General features: G+C 38.3%; 10 protein-coding genes across 10 annotated transcripts; 7 read left to right on the top strand and 3 right to left on the bottom strand.

The window, feature by feature from the left end:
• Nucleotides 1-923: 923 nt before the first annotated feature.
• FDP41_010225 (uncharacterized protein) lies at nt 924-2333 on the top strand (the record flags this gene model as incomplete). Its single annotated transcript, XM_044700500.1, has 1 exon — nt 924-2333. One exon carries the CDS (start codon nt 924-926, stop codon nt 2331-2333), a length of 1410 nt encoding a protein of 469 aa, XP_044556209.1.
• A 195-nt stretch (nt 2334-2528) lies between these two features.
• FDP41_010224 (uncharacterized protein) lies at nt 2529-4322 on the bottom strand (the record flags this gene model as incomplete). The annotated part of the gene is made up of 2 exons (XM_044700499.1): nt 2529-3999; nt 4210-4322. The coding sequence occupies 2 exons, from the start codon at nt 4320-4322 to the stop codon at nt 2529-2531; spliced, it is 1584 nt and encodes a 527-aa protein (XP_044556208.1).
• A 114-nt stretch (nt 4323-4436) lies between these two features.
• FDP41_010223 (uncharacterized protein) lies at nt 4437-5564 on the top strand (the record flags this gene model as incomplete). Its single annotated transcript, XM_044700498.1, has 1 exon — nt 4437-5564. One exon carries the CDS (start codon nt 4437-4439, stop codon nt 5562-5564), a length of 1128 nt encoding a protein of 375 aa, XP_044556207.1.
• A 761-nt stretch (nt 5565-6325) lies between these two features.
• FDP41_010222 (uncharacterized protein) lies at nt 6326-8269 on the top strand (the record flags this gene model as incomplete). Its single annotated transcript, XM_044700497.1, has 1 exon — nt 6326-8269. The coding sequence occupies one exon, from the start codon at nt 6326-6328 to the stop codon at nt 8267-8269; it is 1944 nt and encodes a 647-aa protein (XP_044556206.1).
• A 119-nt stretch (nt 8270-8388) lies between these two features.
• Nucleotides 8389-9420, top strand: FDP41_010221 (uncharacterized protein; the record flags this gene model as incomplete). Its single annotated transcript, XM_044700496.1, has 1 exon — nt 8389-9420. The coding sequence occupies one exon, from the start codon at nt 8389-8391 to the stop codon at nt 9418-9420; it is 1032 nt and encodes a 343-aa protein (XP_044556205.1).
• A 113-nt stretch (nt 9421-9533) lies between these two features.
• On the top strand, nt 9534-10745 carry FDP41_010220 (uncharacterized protein; the record flags this gene model as incomplete). The annotated part of the gene is made up of 1 exon (XM_044700495.1): nt 9534-10745. One exon carries the CDS (start codon nt 9534-9536, stop codon nt 10743-10745), a length of 1212 nt encoding a protein of 403 aa, XP_044556204.1.
• A 406-nt stretch (nt 10746-11151) lies between these two features.
• On the bottom strand, nt 11152-12432 carry FDP41_010219 (uncharacterized protein; the record flags this gene model as incomplete). Its single annotated transcript, XM_044700493.1, has 3 exons — nt 11152-11364; nt 11621-11946; nt 12384-12432. 3 exons carry the CDS (start codon nt 12430-12432, stop codon nt 11152-11154), a joined length of 588 nt encoding a protein of 195 aa, XP_044556203.1.
• A 423-nt stretch (nt 12433-12855) lies between these two features.
• Nucleotides 12856-13785, bottom strand: FDP41_010218 (uncharacterized protein; the record flags this gene model as incomplete). Its single annotated transcript, XM_044700492.1, has 1 exon — nt 12856-13785. One exon carries the CDS (start codon nt 13783-13785, stop codon nt 12856-12858), a length of 930 nt encoding a protein of 309 aa, XP_044556202.1.
• Nucleotides 13786-14174: 389 nt separating this feature from the next.
• FDP41_010217 (uncharacterized protein) lies at nt 14175-14775 on the top strand (the record flags this gene model as incomplete). The annotated part of the gene is made up of 2 exons (XM_044700491.1): nt 14175-14182; nt 14496-14775. The coding sequence occupies 2 exons, from the start codon at nt 14175-14177 to the stop codon at nt 14773-14775; spliced, it is 288 nt and encodes a 95-aa protein (XP_044556201.1).
• A 1544-nt stretch (nt 14776-16319) lies between these two features.
• On the top strand, nt 16320-16772 carry FDP41_010216 (uncharacterized protein; the record flags this gene model as incomplete). The annotated part of the gene is made up of 1 exon (XM_044700490.1): nt 16320-16772. The coding sequence occupies one exon, from the start codon at nt 16320-16322 to the stop codon at nt 16770-16772; it is 453 nt and encodes a 150-aa protein (XP_044556200.1).
• Between the last annotated feature and the right edge of the window lie 288 nt (nt 16773-17060).

The following is a 17060-nucleotide window of genomic DNA, read 5'->3' as shown; positions in this document are numbered from 1 at the left end:
GACGTTTAATAGATTTATTTAAAGAAGAAAGAAGCAACGAAGAAGAACAAGACAGAACCATATTTGGGAATCCTCCTATTTAATTACAAGCCAAACACACCTAGGCGTTTGTTTCTGTTCTCACAAAACAGACATTTAAATCAAACAGCCAAGGTGCTCACTCGAACCACATTCCTATCGACAAGTGACACTTTAAAAATCTCCATATTTAATGTAAATGACAACGCCAAAAGGATGTCAAGCCTTACTCGACGCAATCTCGAGCCTTTTACCAATTTTATGCTGCTTAAATACCACAATCATGGTTCGATAAATCACCTTAACTTGTGAATGCTTTGAACTGTCAAAACAACATCCATAAACTTCTCCAAATGCACTGATGTGTGGTTTGTGATTGCAAGCCAATCCAAGAGCATTCTGGAGGATTTAATGTACACACTTGGAGTATTTTCTCAAAAGGAATGGAGTGCGTGTGAGATACACTTAGGGGTTGTGCTGTCTAAGAGTCTTGTTATTCTCGTTTGTGATTCTCTCAGAGAACAATAGTTTTCGTAGATATTGAGTCGATCAAAGAAGGGATGACCTCTTAAAACCGAGAATGAATTTTTAGAACTTGAAAAAAATGTCTCGACAAGGATTCTTGTTCCATCACAGTAATAACACAATGATGATGATGATCGGAAAGGCAAGCAAAAACACTATTGTTCATCAACATGGCATGCAATGATTTTTCATCCACGTTTGAATGCTTTAAATAATAATTTTTGAATCATCATCAAGCCTTATCTTCATCATCATTCACAATATTCAGAAATTTCCATTACTCGACTCGGAGCTTGAATCAATCTTCATCTCAAGGAGGAGAATCAGAAGAACAACAGATTGTTCTCAATGAGCAAGAAAAACCAATCTATGAATTATTTATGATTGTTCAAAAATCAATTCCGATTGCATATCGAATTTATGATAATGTCAATGCTTTTACTACTCTTCTTGCCCAAATTGATACATTGATGATCATGTTGAAAGACTTGTCCAAAAAACAAGAAACTTTTCTTGGAGATCCTATTGCTGAAATTATTGAAGCAGCAAAGGAGTTGAACATTTCGATTTTGTGCCGACGAGCAAGCGCTGCTATGGTGTTGTGGAGAAGAGCACAAAGTCCAAAAGAAAAAGAACAATATTCTACAATTATGGAACAAGATTATGCCAAAGCTCTTGAGTCTGGATCTGAGAGTGACGAAGTGAATTTTGCATATGCAACCTATTTGAGAATTGTCAAATCAGATTTGAGAATGGCTTTACATCATATTTCAAAATCTATTGATTTAAACAATGCAGTTCCAGTTAAATTTCTAAAACGAGCTGAATTGAACTTGGAATTGTTTGATGAAATGAAAGATAGTGAAGCCGCCATGAATATTGAAGAAGAAAGTCCTGCTTCTGAAGAGTCAAATTCAGCTGAAACATCAAATGAAAGAACCAATAATGATACATCACAAGTTGGCAACACACTCTCTGTGAAAATTAATTCAGAGTGGAATGACGACGCTCTCCAAGTTCTCAACAATTGTCTCATGGACTGCGAGAGGTATATCGAAGACTCGATCCAATATGCCAAGAAGAATAATATTACCGATTTCACTCTTGACTATTACGTTTATTATGTGAGAGGAAGAGTCTTTTCAGAGACATTCATGTCTGAAATGGCCAATTCGTCCAGTAGCTCAGTGTTTCTGAACAATGCTGAACGGGATTTCACCTTATTTGTAGAGCATTTCGAAAAACCAGAAAATGAGTCCATGATCTCAAAAGATATTCTTGCTGAGGGCTATGTCAGACGTGCAGTGTGCCGAATGCATTCAAAGAATTTGAATGGCTCGACTTCTGATATTGAAAGAGCGAGCGCACTTTTGGATTCACATCCACATTTACGTGATTCACATCCTGACTTGCACAATTACATTGAAGAGTTGAAATTACAGATCCAAACGCTTCAACAATTCCAATCCCTCTATGATCGAGCTACAGAACTGGGAGCGAAAGCAGCCCAAGGTCAATCCACTGGTGACTCTGACAAAGCACTCGAGTATTTGAATGAAGCAATTACAATTAGCGAGCATTCCCCAATTCCAACTTTGTACACTCAACGGTCCATGGTTTATTACGACAAGTTTTTGAAGAGATGTAAAGAAGGTATTCCACACAGTGATCCAACTTCGACACAATATATTGAACGAGTGGCACATGACTGCAAAAAGCCATCGAAATTGATCCATCTCCTCGGACAACTGAAGCCAGAGTTGTGTTGGCAGAGTATTACAAAAATGTGACAGGAGAGAAAGATAAGGCAGCAGAACAGTATGAAATTGTGTTAAAGAACTATCTCCTAGAAAATGATCAAGAAATGATAAAAACTATTGAGCAAGCATTGGACGATCTTAAGAAGATTAAATAACTCATTCAGTAGTTCATTAATTATTTCGCATGAAAGTAATTAGAAATGTTCATTAATAAGAATACTCTCTCTAGTTGGTTTTGTTGTTCATTAAATGCGAGTACATGTGCATCAAATGTGCTTGAATGGCACACCCTATTGCTATACTATCTTCAACTGCCGAATCATGCACTTTGGCTTGAGAAAATAATGTTTGAATACTATCTCTTAATTTGGGAATCTGACAAGAGCCTCCAACAAGAACAACGTCGGTAATGGATGCAAACGAGTAATCTTGTTCTGCCAATGAGTCCGCTGTTTGTCTTGCATGTTCAATGATACTTGCAAAAATTGACATGACTGAGCTTTCAAATCGTGCACGAGTGATTTTGAATTGGAAATCTAAACCATCATATAGTGAATCAATTTCAATCATGGCTTGTTGATTATTCGATAGCACTATCTTGGCATTTTCACATGATCTTCTTAGTTTGTTTTGGACTTTTCTATTTTTTCCAACTTCTTGTTGGAACATTGACTCAGACATATTCTTGTAATAGAGTCGCTTAAATTCCTGGAGACACATTTGAATCATAACTTGGTCAATGGATTCTCCACCCAATGGTCGTTTCGACTCACTCTTAATCATTTCAAATAGGCCATTTTCTGCCACTTTTACGATTGAAATATTTGTCTCCAAAGCACCAACGTCAATCACACAAACTTTCCTTGCTCCTTCATTTGGCTTGGGTAAATCAAATCCGTAACCAATTAAGGCTGCAATAGGTTCTTTGAGAATTGTTAAAACTTTCATGTCCAACAGGTCACATGCTTTCCGAATGACTGCTTCACAATGTGAGGAGTTCGAAGGGCAGCTGATCACTGCCTTTTTCACTTTCTTTCCCAAATAATGTTCTGCAATATTTTTCATCTTTCCCAATAACAAGCTGACCATATAATCCTGAGAATATTCCTCTCCATTGAACGCAATTCGTTCTGGAGATTCCGTATTTTCCTTCTTCATTCTTTCTTCATCCTCCAGCATGAATTCTTTCAAATCGGAAACAACTTGGTCTGGAGCGAGTGATGCTCCAGGAAGAGGAGGAAATCCTACAATGATTTCCTCTCTTGTTTTTTCATTATCTGTTCCTTCTCCTTCGATGATTGTGTTCACCTTTATCACGGAAGGTGTATGATGAGCACCATCTTCATTCTGTATAATAACCACATGGCTGTTCATATTTTGAACTGGTTGAATCACCGTAGCAGCATAACAAGGCTTATTCGGAGATGAGGAAGTTAAAGCCGATGATGAATTTAAATTTGGAAATGATGAAAGCAAATGTTGTACGTTAAAATAGGCAACGGTGCAGTTATGATTACCGAAATCAATTCCAATAGCTCCATCGAAAACCGCAGTAGTAGATTCGGAGGAAGAAGATGCTGTTGAGGATGAAGAGGCTTGCTCTGTGGATGATGATGTAGCTTTCGAGGAGGCTTTCGATTTCTTTTGGTCATTTTTTTGTGAAAATTCAACTTTTTCTTGAAAGCGGGTCTGACATCTGTGAAGAAACTTTGTTTATCAAGGTTGCAGCTTATAAGCTTGGAGTGCTCTTATCCTAAGAGGTCCTTGATTTCTGAATCAGAAAAATCCTTAAAATGTGAATCTAGTGTTGTTAGATGCAGAACCGATGTTTCCGGTCTCTTACATCGATTCCCTTTTGAAATCTTTGTATTACTGCAAATTTGAAAGCTCTCATGCCCATCAATACCTGTCCTTCAAATTCAAGTGCTCACTTCCTTGATCATCTCCAAATATCGTGTCAAATGACAACTGGTACCGGGTTGCCATTGTAAACACCAAGAATGATTGATGGGGTGTCATTTTTCGTCAAGTTGACAGGCATCAATTCACAATAAAACGCAACCCGATCATCAAGACATTTTCACAACAAAACAAAAACTCAACAACAACTTCCTCTCCAACAAGAACAACAAAATGTGTGACGACGTTCAAGCACTCGTAGTTGATAACGGATCTGGTATGTGTAAGGCTGGTTTCGCTGGTGATGATGCACCAAGAGCTGTCTTCCCTTCCATCATTGGTAGACCAAAGCAAAAGTCCATCATGGTTGGTATGGGTAACAAGGATGCCTATGTTGGTGATGAAGCTCAATCCAAGAGAGGTATTTTGACTTTGAAGTATCCAATTGAACACGGTATTGTCACCAATTGGGATGATATGGAAAAGATCTGGCATCACACCTTCTACAATGAATTGAGAGTTGCTCCAGAGGAACATCCAGTCTTGTTGACTGAAGCTCCATTGAATCCAAAGGCTAACAGAGAAAAGATGACTCAAATCATGTTTGAAACCTTCTCTGTTCCAGCCATGTATGTTGCCATTCAAGCTGTCTTGTCTTTGTATGCTTCTGGTCGTACCACTGGTATTGTTTTGGACTCTGGTGATGGTGTCTCTCACACTGTTCCAATTTATGAAGGTTATGCTTTGCCTCATGCTATTTTGAGATTGGATTTGGCTGGTAGAGATTTGACTGATTACTTGATGAAGATTCTCATGGAACGTGGTTACTCATTCAATACCACTGCTGAGAGAGAAATTGTCAGAGATATCAAGGAAAAGCTCTGTTATATTGCTTTGGACTTTGAACAAGAAATGAAGATTGCTGCTGAATCATCCTCCGTTGAAAAGTCTTATGAATTGCCAGACGGTAACGTGATTACTGTTGGAAATGAAAGATTCAGATGTCCAGAAGTTTTGTTCCAACCAAACTTCATTGGTATGGAAGCTGCTGGTGTCCATGAAACTACTTTCAACTCGATTGGAAAGTGTGATATTGATATCAGAAAGGATTTGTATGGTAACGTTGTCTTGTCTGGTGGTACTACCATGTTTGAAGGTATTGCTGAGAGAATGACCAAGGAATTGACCAACATGGCTCCTGCTTCCATGAAGATTAAGGTTGTGGCTCCACCAGAAAGAAAGTACTCGGTCTGGATTGGAGGTTCCATCTTGGCTTCATTGTCCACCTTCCAACAAATGTGGATCACCAAGGAAGAATATGAGGATGCCGGTCCAGGTATTGTCCACAGAAAGTGCTTCTAAATTGACCTTAGTGGCATATGTACTTCAATAAATCAACAAGTTGTTGTTAAAAGACCTTTTTGCTTAGTCTTCACTCGGAAAATTTCAAATATCTTTACGAGATCTTTTTCTTGAAACATTTTGATCTAAGGCTTGCTTGATTTGATTGAATCAAACAGAACTAGTAAGGTTCCTCCTCCACCTGATCCTATACCGAATACCTTTCCGAGATCCTTAAAAGAACAAACAAGGTCTTCTCGCTCTCTGCTTACATCATCATTAAACCTTACTTGTGAGCTTTTCATCCCTCTTACAATCTCTTAAAACAGATCATTACAATCATGCTTCTGGAGAATTTCATTCAAAGCTCATAGAACAACCCAGCTTATGACAAATCACCAATCGGGACTTTATCAGAGCCACGAACGAAGCAGGGAATTTTTCCAAAAGTTACCCACTCACCAAAAGGTTTTCCCACCTTCGCGAAATTATGGAATTTTTTTTTGAAACAAGAACAAAAAAACGCGAGAAGAGCTCTCTTTGCTGCAGTCAGTCGACACAAGTCTTGGATTGTCTTGAAGAACGCCTTGAGACGAATCTTGTACAACAATTTGCTTCTCCTCGTTGGTGATATCAGAATCAGCCCATTCATCAGTCCGTCCATTCCTTCATTCATTGTGCATCTTGTTGAAAGAAACTCTTGCGTTGTAAAGTTTTAATTGAAAATTTAAACATTCATTATTTGACCTTCTTCATCACACAGTTGAACCTTTTTACAAACAATGGCAGCCTCATTATTGAAAGAGAAACAATTGAGTTTTTGGTCCTCTCTCATCAACCAAAACCAAAGTTTGAAATTGCCAACAGATTTTCCTCGAACAATGATGGATGAGAATGAGACCAACTCAAACACAATTTTGCAATACGAACAATTGAAGGAAATTATTTCATTAGATGATGTACTCTCCAGTCAGTCCTTTAAAGACAAGTTTTTACAAGTGACAGATTCCGAAGCTCAAAAATCGTTCACAAGAAACACTTTTGTATTGTCTGTTTTTGCATTACTTCTCGCTCGTTATACCTATGAAGAGACATTTTTGATTGGTATTTTGCAAGATGAAAACACAGAACGTGACTCTTTCATCGTCTCTGCAAATATTCCAATGCCATCTGCTGACGAAGACACATTTGAGGGAATTTCCCGAGAAAAGTCGACCACGGAGTACAGTTTTAAAAAGTTATTGTCAAACATTCAAGGGGCTTTCAGTGACTCTGTTGGCAATTTGTCACAATTCGGAAATGTTCAGAATATCCTTTCGGAGGTTGAACAAAAACAAGGAAAAGTGGATACTACTCTTCTAGTTCAAGTTTCTTTCAGCTCGTACGATGGCCCTTACAATTTGGTCAACGCTTCCTCTTCTCCTTTCCCAATCTCTAATGTTGATTTGCATTTGCATTTGGATACTAAAACAAATCAAGTGAGCATTTCGTATCAAACTAATTTATTCACAGAACTCAGAATGCAAGACATGTTGAATCAATTGAAGTTGGCTGCTAAACAACTTGTTTCAGAACCAATACAATCGATTTTTGATGTGTCACTTGTGACAGAATATGCCAAGACAGTCCTTCCACATCCAGATAAACCTTTGAATAACGATTTCTATGGAGCAATTCATGAAGTATTCCAAGAACAAGCAAAGAAAATACCCCAACGAATTACCATGGTTGATAGCAAAGAATCTGTAACATATGAAACCTTAAATAAGCTTTCCAATCAATTAGCTCGTCAATTACTTGCCAATGGATTGAAAAGACAAGAAGTTGTCACCATTTTTGGTCACAGAAGCTGCCCTGTAGTATTGGCAATTTTGGCTACATTGAAATGTGCAGCAGTTTTTAACATGTTAGATCCTGCTTATCCAGCAGACAGAATTATTACTTGCTTGGAAGTGTCCTCTCCATCTGCTGTCATTTTGATTGAAGCCTCTGGTCCACTTCCAAAAGAAGTCGTCAAGTACATTCAAACCAAGTCCACTGTTCGATTTGTGGTCTCTCTCAAATCCATTACAGAGAGTGTTTCTGAACAAATCTATGCGGATTATGCAGACACTGATTTGAGCTCAGATCCTGAATGGCGTGACAAGGTACAAATTACACAAGATGATTTTGCAGTGTGTACCTACACAAGTGGTAGTACAGGTATTCCAAAGGGAGTTCTCGGTCGACATGGACCTCTCACTCACTACTATCCCTGGATGAAGCAACGATTTAACTTGAGTGAAAATGATGTCTTTAGTATGCAAAGTGGTATCAGTCATGATCCTCTCCAAAGAGATATTTTCACACCATGGTTCCTGGGTTGTACCATGTATATTCCAACCAATGAAGATATTGTCAATCCTGGTCGTCTTGCAGAGTGGTTTGAAGAAAAGAAAATTACAGTGAGTTGTTTGACACCTGCCATGGGTCAATTATTAACCAGTGCTGCCAGTATTGCTACCACCAGCACTGGAGAACCTCTCAAATTGAATCATTTGAGATATGCATTCTTTGTTGGTGATGTGCTCTCAAAGAAGTTTGTGAAACGTTTGTGTGACATTTCTCCAATTGTTCGAGTCATTAACTTGTACGGCTCTACAGAGACTCAACGTTCTGTCACGTACTATATGGTTCCAAGACCTGGTGAAAATGTATGGAAACAGGAATTCCTTTCGAAAGATTGAAGGACATTATTCCAATTGGTAGAGGAATGTTAGACGTTCAAGCATTGACTCTCTCCAGATTCACCTCACGAGACGACAAATTCATGTTGTGTGGAATTGGTGAAATGGGTGAAATTTATATGCGTAGTCCTCACCTTTCACAAGGTTACAAAGGAAAGGAAAAGGATACGAGAGAAAAATTCATTCCAAATCCTTTCCTCACCACAGGATACATTGACAGAATGTACAGAACGGGTGACTTGGGAAGATATCTCATTAGTGGAGACGCTGAATGCAGTGGAAGAGCCGATGATCAGATTAAAATCAGAGGTTTCAGAATTGAATTGGGAGAAATTAACACTGCTCTCAATAGCCATGAATTGGTCAAGGAATCAGTGACCATTGTGAGAGAAGATTGTGTTCCTGGAACCAATGAAAAACGTATTGTCACCTACTTTGTTTTGGATAAAGTAGAAATTGAAAAGAGTACCATTTATGGAAACTATTTTACCATGGAAAGTGGTTTGAGAGCGAGTATCATCAAGACCATCATTAAAGACTTGAGACAATATTTGAGAAGCAAACTTCCAGATTACATGATTCCATCTTACTTTGTTCCATTAGACAAGATTCCATTAACACCAAACGGAAAGATTAAGAAACAAGATTTACCAAGACCTGAAACGAGTGCTTCTACTTCCACCGATCAACGACAAGACGAAGAAACCTATGTAGCTCCAAGAAATGACCTCGAACAACAATTAGTGACCATTTGGGGTGAAATTTTACAAGGAAGTTCTGGTCAAGGAATTGGTATTCATGACAATTTCTTTGATCTCGGTGGTCACTCCATCAATGCCACAACACTCACTTTAAAGATTAGACAACAAGTGGAAGGAGCTTCTAAATTACCGGTCGAATTGTTATTTAAGGCACCAACAGTGAGCGCCCTCGCTGTGGCCATCGAACAATTAAGAAGTGGCAAAGGAGTGAGTAAGACACACGTGACCGATGTCTCTTCTGATTGTCACTTGGAGGCCTCTATTCGTCCACACCATCAACTTAACTTTAATGATTTTATTTCCCTATCTAAAACTTGGCAAAATCCAAAGGATATTCTCATCACGGGTTGCACTGGATTTTTAGGAACCTTTTATTGGCTGACTTTTTAAAGAAGACGAGTGCAAGAATTTATTGTCTCGTCAGAGCTGACAATGAAGAAAAGGCCCGTAAACGTATTTTGGAAAGTTTATTGAGTTATCACTTTTTATGGACCTCCAAAGAGATGGATCAACAAGAAGAACGTGAAAGTATGAATTTAGTGAATAAGATGAATTTGGCTGAAATTGTGGAGGGACGTATCATTCCCGTCTTGGGAGATTTAACAAAACCTTACTTGGGATTAAGCCCTATCAAGTTCGAAGAATTGAGCGACACCATTGACGTTATTATTCACAACGGTGCTGCGGTTCACTGGCTCTACAGCTATGAAAAATTGAAAGCTCCCAACGTGAATGGAACCCGCGAGATTCTCAAAATGGCCTGTGGTGGTAAAAAGTTAACACCTGTGCACTATGTCAGCACCACTTCTGTCTTTGATTCGGAACAATACAAGGAATTTACTGATGTCTATGAAGACTCCTCATTGCCCTATCATGAAGATTTGACTGGTTATCCTCAATCCAAATATGTCGCTGAAAAATTATGTATGAATGCAAGAATGAGAGGATTACCTGTGTGTATTTATCGACCTGGTTATATTACTGGTCATAGTAAGACTGGTGTGTGGAATCCAGATGACTTTTTATGTCGAATGATTAAGGGATGTATTCAAATGGGTTACTATCCAGACATGCCAACAAGCAAACTTGACATGTCACCTGTCGATTTTATTTCAGGAGCTATTGTGTACTTGTCGAGGACCATGGATAGTGTGGTAAAACATCAAGCATACCACTTGGTGAATCCTCATGAATTCTTCTTTAATTCATTATTCGAAACTGGTAGAAAATTAGGATTCAAACTTTTACCATTACCATTTAAGGAATGGAAAGAAAAACTTTATCAACAAACAGTTGAAAAGAAGGAATTAAGCACTGGTGAAGAAGAAAATGTCTTGTATCCATTAGTGACCTACTTTACTGATGACTATGATCTCAAAATGACTGCAAAACGTCCATGGTATGACAATACACACACTTTGGAAGGTCTTGAAAATTCGGGTGTCACTTGTCCAAAGGTGATCGAACTCATGACCACCTATTATCACTTTTTATGTAAATGTGGATTTTTAGTGCCACCTGAAGAGCCAACAGAATTGGCAAAGAAATTTGGCTTTCACAAAATTCCAGCCAATATTCAGAGAAATCCAAAGACTTCCATGTCCTCGTTGGATCTCTCTGTCATTCACTCGGATGTGAATTCGACCTTCAATGAATCTCCTTCTCCTACTTCGTTCAACTATCAAAGTCTCATGAGAAATAATAGACTTCAATAAACCAATCAAACGCCATGGTGAACAAAAACTCTTTCAACCACACATTACGAATAGACCTCAATAAACGCCATGAACTCTTCAACAATGGCACATGATGGGATTCTTTTGCACTGACGAGAATTCCTCCTTGTACATTTTGACTTGTCTCGACATGTTCCATAACAACATGAATAATAGGTGACAATGAGCAATTGTCTCAGCACCACCACATTGAGGTTTGAGGCAAATGTTGTCATGACCGAGTGCATGCAATATTATTCTTGCTGTAAAACTCTTGATCAATCTCAATTTATTTTCGTATAGAAGATATTATGATCAAAGATGGTGTACTATGATACAATTTTTGAAAACGAAACGAGTTTACGTTTTACAACAAGACGATTCAGAATCTCGAAAGAGAGAGAATTTACAACAAATTGCAACCCTTCTTTCCACCAGATGGTTTTTGGTTGGTCCGGCATTGCTTGGCTTGGACTTTCACTTCACGAACCAATGCCATGAAAGCCTCATCCACATTCAATCTCTGTTTGGCAGAGGTTTCCAAGGATGGAATACCTAATTGCTTGGCAAATTGTTTTCCTTCATCGGCACTAATGACTCTTTCAGATTCCAAATCGCACTAAATATTTAGAAAATTGTTGTTGAGACAGAATGGGGATGATGATTCATTCATTCATCATTCATGAGAGGTTCAATCGGATAGGGTTAGAATCATAATGGTGATGAAAAGGATATCATCATCGCCAATGAAAATTGTTAATTGGCCAACCACCAACACGACGAAATACATTTAAAACCCATTGGAATGATTGGAGAAATGTATGGAAGGATGGAAGGATGATGATTCCCATAACAATAATAATAACAACACTTACCTTATTTCCTACCAACACCATAGGAACCTTCTCAGCATCCTTCACTCTCAAAATTTGTTCATAGAAATCATTAATTTCCTCAAAAGTCTTTCTATCAATTACGGAATAGACCAACAAGAAACCATCACCAGTTCTCATATATTGATCTCTCAAAGCTTTGTATTCCTCTTGTCCGGCAGTATCAAGAATTTCCAAGAAACATGGTTTATCATCCACTTTGGCGTGCTTTCTATAAGAGTCTTCAATGGTTGGATCGTATTCTTCGACAAAGATGTTTTGAATGAATTGGACAGTGAGAGCACTTTTACCGACACCACCTCCACCGACTGTTGAGACCAACCACCATCATGTTGGTGAGGATTCATTGATGCCATTATCATCATCATTATCATGATGGGTGGAGTGGAGAGGCCATTATTCAACCCAAATGATGGTGGTGGTGATTGATTTTGGTTGTTGTTGTTGTTGTTAGGGTTGAAATTGAAGAGAGACGAACGAGTGGTTGTTGATGTGGTGATTGTTGTTATTGTTATGGTTGAGTCAATGTATTAATAATAATGACAATAAAGTCAAGAAGGCGTGATATCACATGTGTGGAATGATGTTCCATAGGTGTGTTTGTGGTTGTTATTGTTGTGGTTTTTGTGGTTGAGTTGTAATTGTTGTTGTTGTTAATTGTTCGTCAACACACATTTGGAGAGTGTTATTACGAGTGTTTATGTTCGCCATCATTACAAGTTAATTATCACCATCATCAACTTACCAACGGCGAGTTTATATTCCTCCATACCAGAGTTATTGGCAGCTGACATTTTTATGTGAGTGGTGAGAACAAGTTGGTAACGTTAATTTTTTTGACGTGAACGACGAAAGTATTACAACTGTCGCTTAAAATGTCCAACTGGTGATGCTCGAGAGCAGGTTCCAAGTTCTTCATGAAGAGATTATCACACCACCAAATCGAAAAGAAAAGCACAACCTTGAATGGTACACTCGACAGAAGAACCAGTAACTTGATTTCGTGTTTGTTCTGTGAAGAGAGTTCAGAATGCAAGAGAGAACTTTCGTAAATTTGTGCTTGATTGGCCATGATGTGGACAAGAGTGTTATTCTTTCATAAGGTAATGTTTCATTTTCGCGACATGACTCAATATTTCAAAGTAAATGACATTCCCTCACAAACTCGATTGTTCAAAATAGGAATCATTTTAATGTAATTCAAATCACAGGTTGATTTAGAGCAATTCAATAACAACAGAGCTAGCACCGCCTCCTCCGTTGCAAATGGCAGCACAACCCACTTGTTGTTTTCTGTGCTTCAAAGCACTAATGAGAGTACAGAGAATTCTAGCACCACTGCAACCAATTGGGTGACCCAATGCAACAGCTCCTCCGAAAATGTTGACATTACTGACATCCAATCCCAAAAGTCTCATGTTGACCAAAGCAACAGCACTGAATGCTTCATTGATTTCCCACAAATTGACATCGCTTTGCAAAACTCCTGCATGCTTCAAAGCCACTGGAATGGCTGAAGATGGAGCAGTTGTGAAATCAATTGGAGCCTTTTCAGCATCTCCATATCCCAAAATTCTTGCAATTGGTCTAATACCAGCCTTCTTTGCTTTCTCTTCGCTCATCAAAATCAAAGCAGCACCACCGTCTGATAATTTTGAGCTATTAGCAGCAGTGACAGTACCATTTTCCTTCACAAATGCTGGTTTCAATTGTGGAACCTTGTCCATATTAATATTTGTAAACTCTTCATCGTGTTGAATGTATTGAATTGGGTCTCCCTTCTTTTTGGATGGCAAAGCAATGGAGAACAATTCTTCGGACATGTATCCCTTCTCATTTGCTTCAGCAGCTCTTTTATAGGATTCAATAGCATAGGCGTCTTGTTCCTCACGTGTAATTTTATATAATTTGGCTGTTTGTTCGGCACACCAACCCATATGCTCGCCATTATAGGCATCAGTCAAACCATCCTTAAGAATTGAATCGACCAATTTACCATCACCCAATCGATAGCCTGATCGACCCTGTGGAATATAATATGGAGCATTGGACATGGATTCAAAACCACCAGCAACCACACAATTATGAATGCCCAATTCAATGTTTTGAGTTCCATACATGACTGCTTTCATGCCCGATGCACACATCTTATTCACAGTTGTACAAACAACACTTTCAGGAGTCCGGCATGAATACTTGCTTGACGAGCAGGTGCCTGACCCAAATTTGCTGAGACTACATTTCCCATGATGACTTCTTGCACCTCGGAAAGAGCAACTCCAGCCTTTTGTGTTGCGGAACGAATGGCCAATGATCCCAACTTGGGAGCATCAAAGCCAGAAAGTTTTCCAAGGAAGGAACCGATAGGTGTTCTCTGAGCTGCCACAATAACGGCACGTGTTTTGTGCGTCATGATGAGAAGGGCGCGATGAGGAATGAAGGCAATTCCAAGCAATAAATATTTTTTCGCTTTTTTCAGGTCTTTTCTCGTCGGAAAATAAGCGAGGTTGTAAACTGGAGATCCTTTGAGGGTGAGATGATAAGGTTCGTTCATGAAGGAATTGAAGAGAGAAATCCCATTTGATGACGATCCTCTGTTCACTTCTGTATTGAACATTGAGATTGATGAATTAAAGAGTCTTCGGAATGAGGACCACGCATTCATTCAATCACTTTGAGACACACACACGTGCGCGCGTTGGTGCGTCCACACTCTCTCAATCAATTCGGAATTTTTGGGCATTTCATCGCCACTGATCTTCAAAAGGAACATTCAGTTGTAAATTATTTTTATTATTCAAAAAAAAATACCCTCATCACATACTCACAAGAAATCACACAAACCATGGCACAAAAGTAGATTTACTGGTGCTTCAAGAAGATCCTCCTCTTCATCCTCATCCTCTCATTCTTCTTCTCACCAAGTTCCACCCACACAACAACAAACTAGAAATTACTCCACCTCATCCACTCCACAACAACAAGCTAGACCTCAACAACAAACCACAACCCCACCACCACCACAATATCAACAAGCTCCTGTTCAAAGCGGAGGTTCTGGTATTATGGGAAATATTGTTTCCACGGTTGCTTTAGGTACTATGATCGGACATGCTATTTATGAGTTCAGTTTCTAATGCTTTTTGGTTCCAAGGACAATGCTGGAGGCAACAACACAATACTCTCCACAGAAATGCAAGTCAGGCTCTCTGAAATGGACCAAAATGGATGAAATGTCTTTCAGCATTACAAACTGCTCCTCTAGTTTGTTACTAAGGGAATTGAATACTGGGATCTAAAACAACAATTCCTTTTCTTCCTTTGGATTGTTGTCATAATGAACTGGAAGTGAGAGAAATACAGGTGCTGATGTTGAGTCACCATCCTTGCTCTTCTTTTTCAAAATTTCATCGGTAAATGTACCAATCCAGGTCCATAGAAACGGAAAGAAAACACTTCCTTTGATTCGTAAATAATTGAAGTGGACATTCCATGCTGATGTTGAGTCACCACCTTAATAAATGAATTGCTAACGAATATGATTCGTTAGAAAACAAAGCACATGCAAAGAAACTCACCATGAATATCTTTTTGACTGACACTTAAGATATTCTTATTCTGGCCGTCACCATAAGTAATTATTTTCCCAAGGTCTTTAAGAGTGTCTAAGGATTCCTTTTGAATTGAAGTGAGTCCAACAATCCAAAACGATCGAGGTAAAAGATCGATAAGTTTCTGACATTAACGGAAAAGAAATCTAAGGTACCGATAGATTTTGGAAAGTATTTGTTTTCCGTATCCTTGAAATGAGTGCCAAAACCACTTCGTTTGAAGTACATGTCATCACTTTTTGATAAAGACTCTCTATTTGGATATTCTGCGCTGCTTTGATTTTGTTGGTCACCATCTCAACAAGGAGGTTTTGTTTTAATAAGCCTCCTTTTTTATAGATTTCAAGTTCATTACTTTAGACCTGAAAGTGAACTATGGCAATAAATCGTTCTTAAAATGCCACCCAAATAAATTATATCTATACTTAAGATAAACATAGAGTGATATCAGCTTATAAAGACATCAGAATTATAAAAGATATAACCCTCATAGGTGGATTTAAGTACTTCATTAACGTTTTAAAACGCTTCCTTAGAGCACAGACCTCCTGCTTTGTTTGGGATGAAAAGGCTTGCTTTGTTCTTTTCATGACGAAGAAATGTCAAAGCAAAGATGATGTGGGTGTGTTTTTTGTTTGAAATTAACAATCAATTCAATTCAAATAGCCAAGGACATTATATAAAAAATATAGCCGCGGTCTGCAGGACTCGAACCTACGCGGGTTTCCCCATTGATTTCAAGTCCAACGCCTTAACCACTCGGCCAAGACCGCTTCATTGACACTAGGAATATTCTAAAATATTGGGAAATTATTTATTGATTGGAGTCACTGCATTCAATCATGTTCCGTATGTTGTTTCTGGTTTGGACAATAATCAATCGTTGTGATGTATTCATATTCAATATTTTTTAAAAAATTAAAAATGTCTGACGATTGGTCCCAGCGTCTCTTTGCCCAATTAAATTCCGAAAAATTGGGGGCGTACATAAAATATTTGACGTATTTGACGGAAAGAGAAAAGAGAAGACAAAGAGAAAGGAGAGAAAGGAGAAGACAAAGAGAAAGGAGATGGAAGAACAGACAAAGAGAATGAAATTGGAAAATCGAGTAACGACTGAAGAAAGTACAATAACCTCATCGGAGTTGTATCAACGTCTTTCAGTCTCTGTTGAAAAATTTCAGAGTGAAGAAGAATCAACACAATTCAACAATAGTACTATTCCAGCATTACAAATCAATAGTAATGATCAAGCAAGTAGTTCAAACATGATTTCTCTAACAATCAATGAAAAAAATTTGGACAAAGAAACACGTGTCCACCAGTTCTTTAAAAAACTGTTCTCAAATGAAATTTCCACAGTATATACAGCCGTTGATACAAACAAAACTATTATTCATAACAGAAAGCCCGACTTTACGTTTATTCCCAAAATGTTTAACCTAACAGAAAATGATCCCAGAGCAATAGAACATTTGGCGCTAGGTTTTTTTAGAATTGAAAAAGGATACAAAAGTGATTGAAACACCACATATCCTTGGCCAGCTTTGTGATTACATGTTTAGGGCACTCAAAGATAGCTACAAGTCCTATGTTTTTGGATTCGTTTCAAACTTCAAGGACATTATTTTTGTGAAGATGAGAAAATCGATGACAGAACTGGGCGAGGAAAATATTATCACCACAAGAAGTCCAAAATTGAGTCTTTTCTCCACTGGAATTCAGAACTCTGATGGATATAGTTATCTCAAAAGACTTTTAAACACTCCAACACAACAAACATGGACAGACAATCGAACCTTTACACTTGG

Source organism: Naegleria fowleri (assembly GCF_008403515.1).
Source record: "Naegleria fowleri strain ATCC 30894 chromosome Unknown tig80, whole genome shotgun sequence".
Taxonomy (NCBI): domain Eukaryota; phylum Heterolobosea; class Eutetramitea; order Acrasida; family Naegleriidae; genus Naegleria; species Naegleria fowleri.
This window is presented reverse-complemented; position numbering and strand designations above follow the sequence as displayed.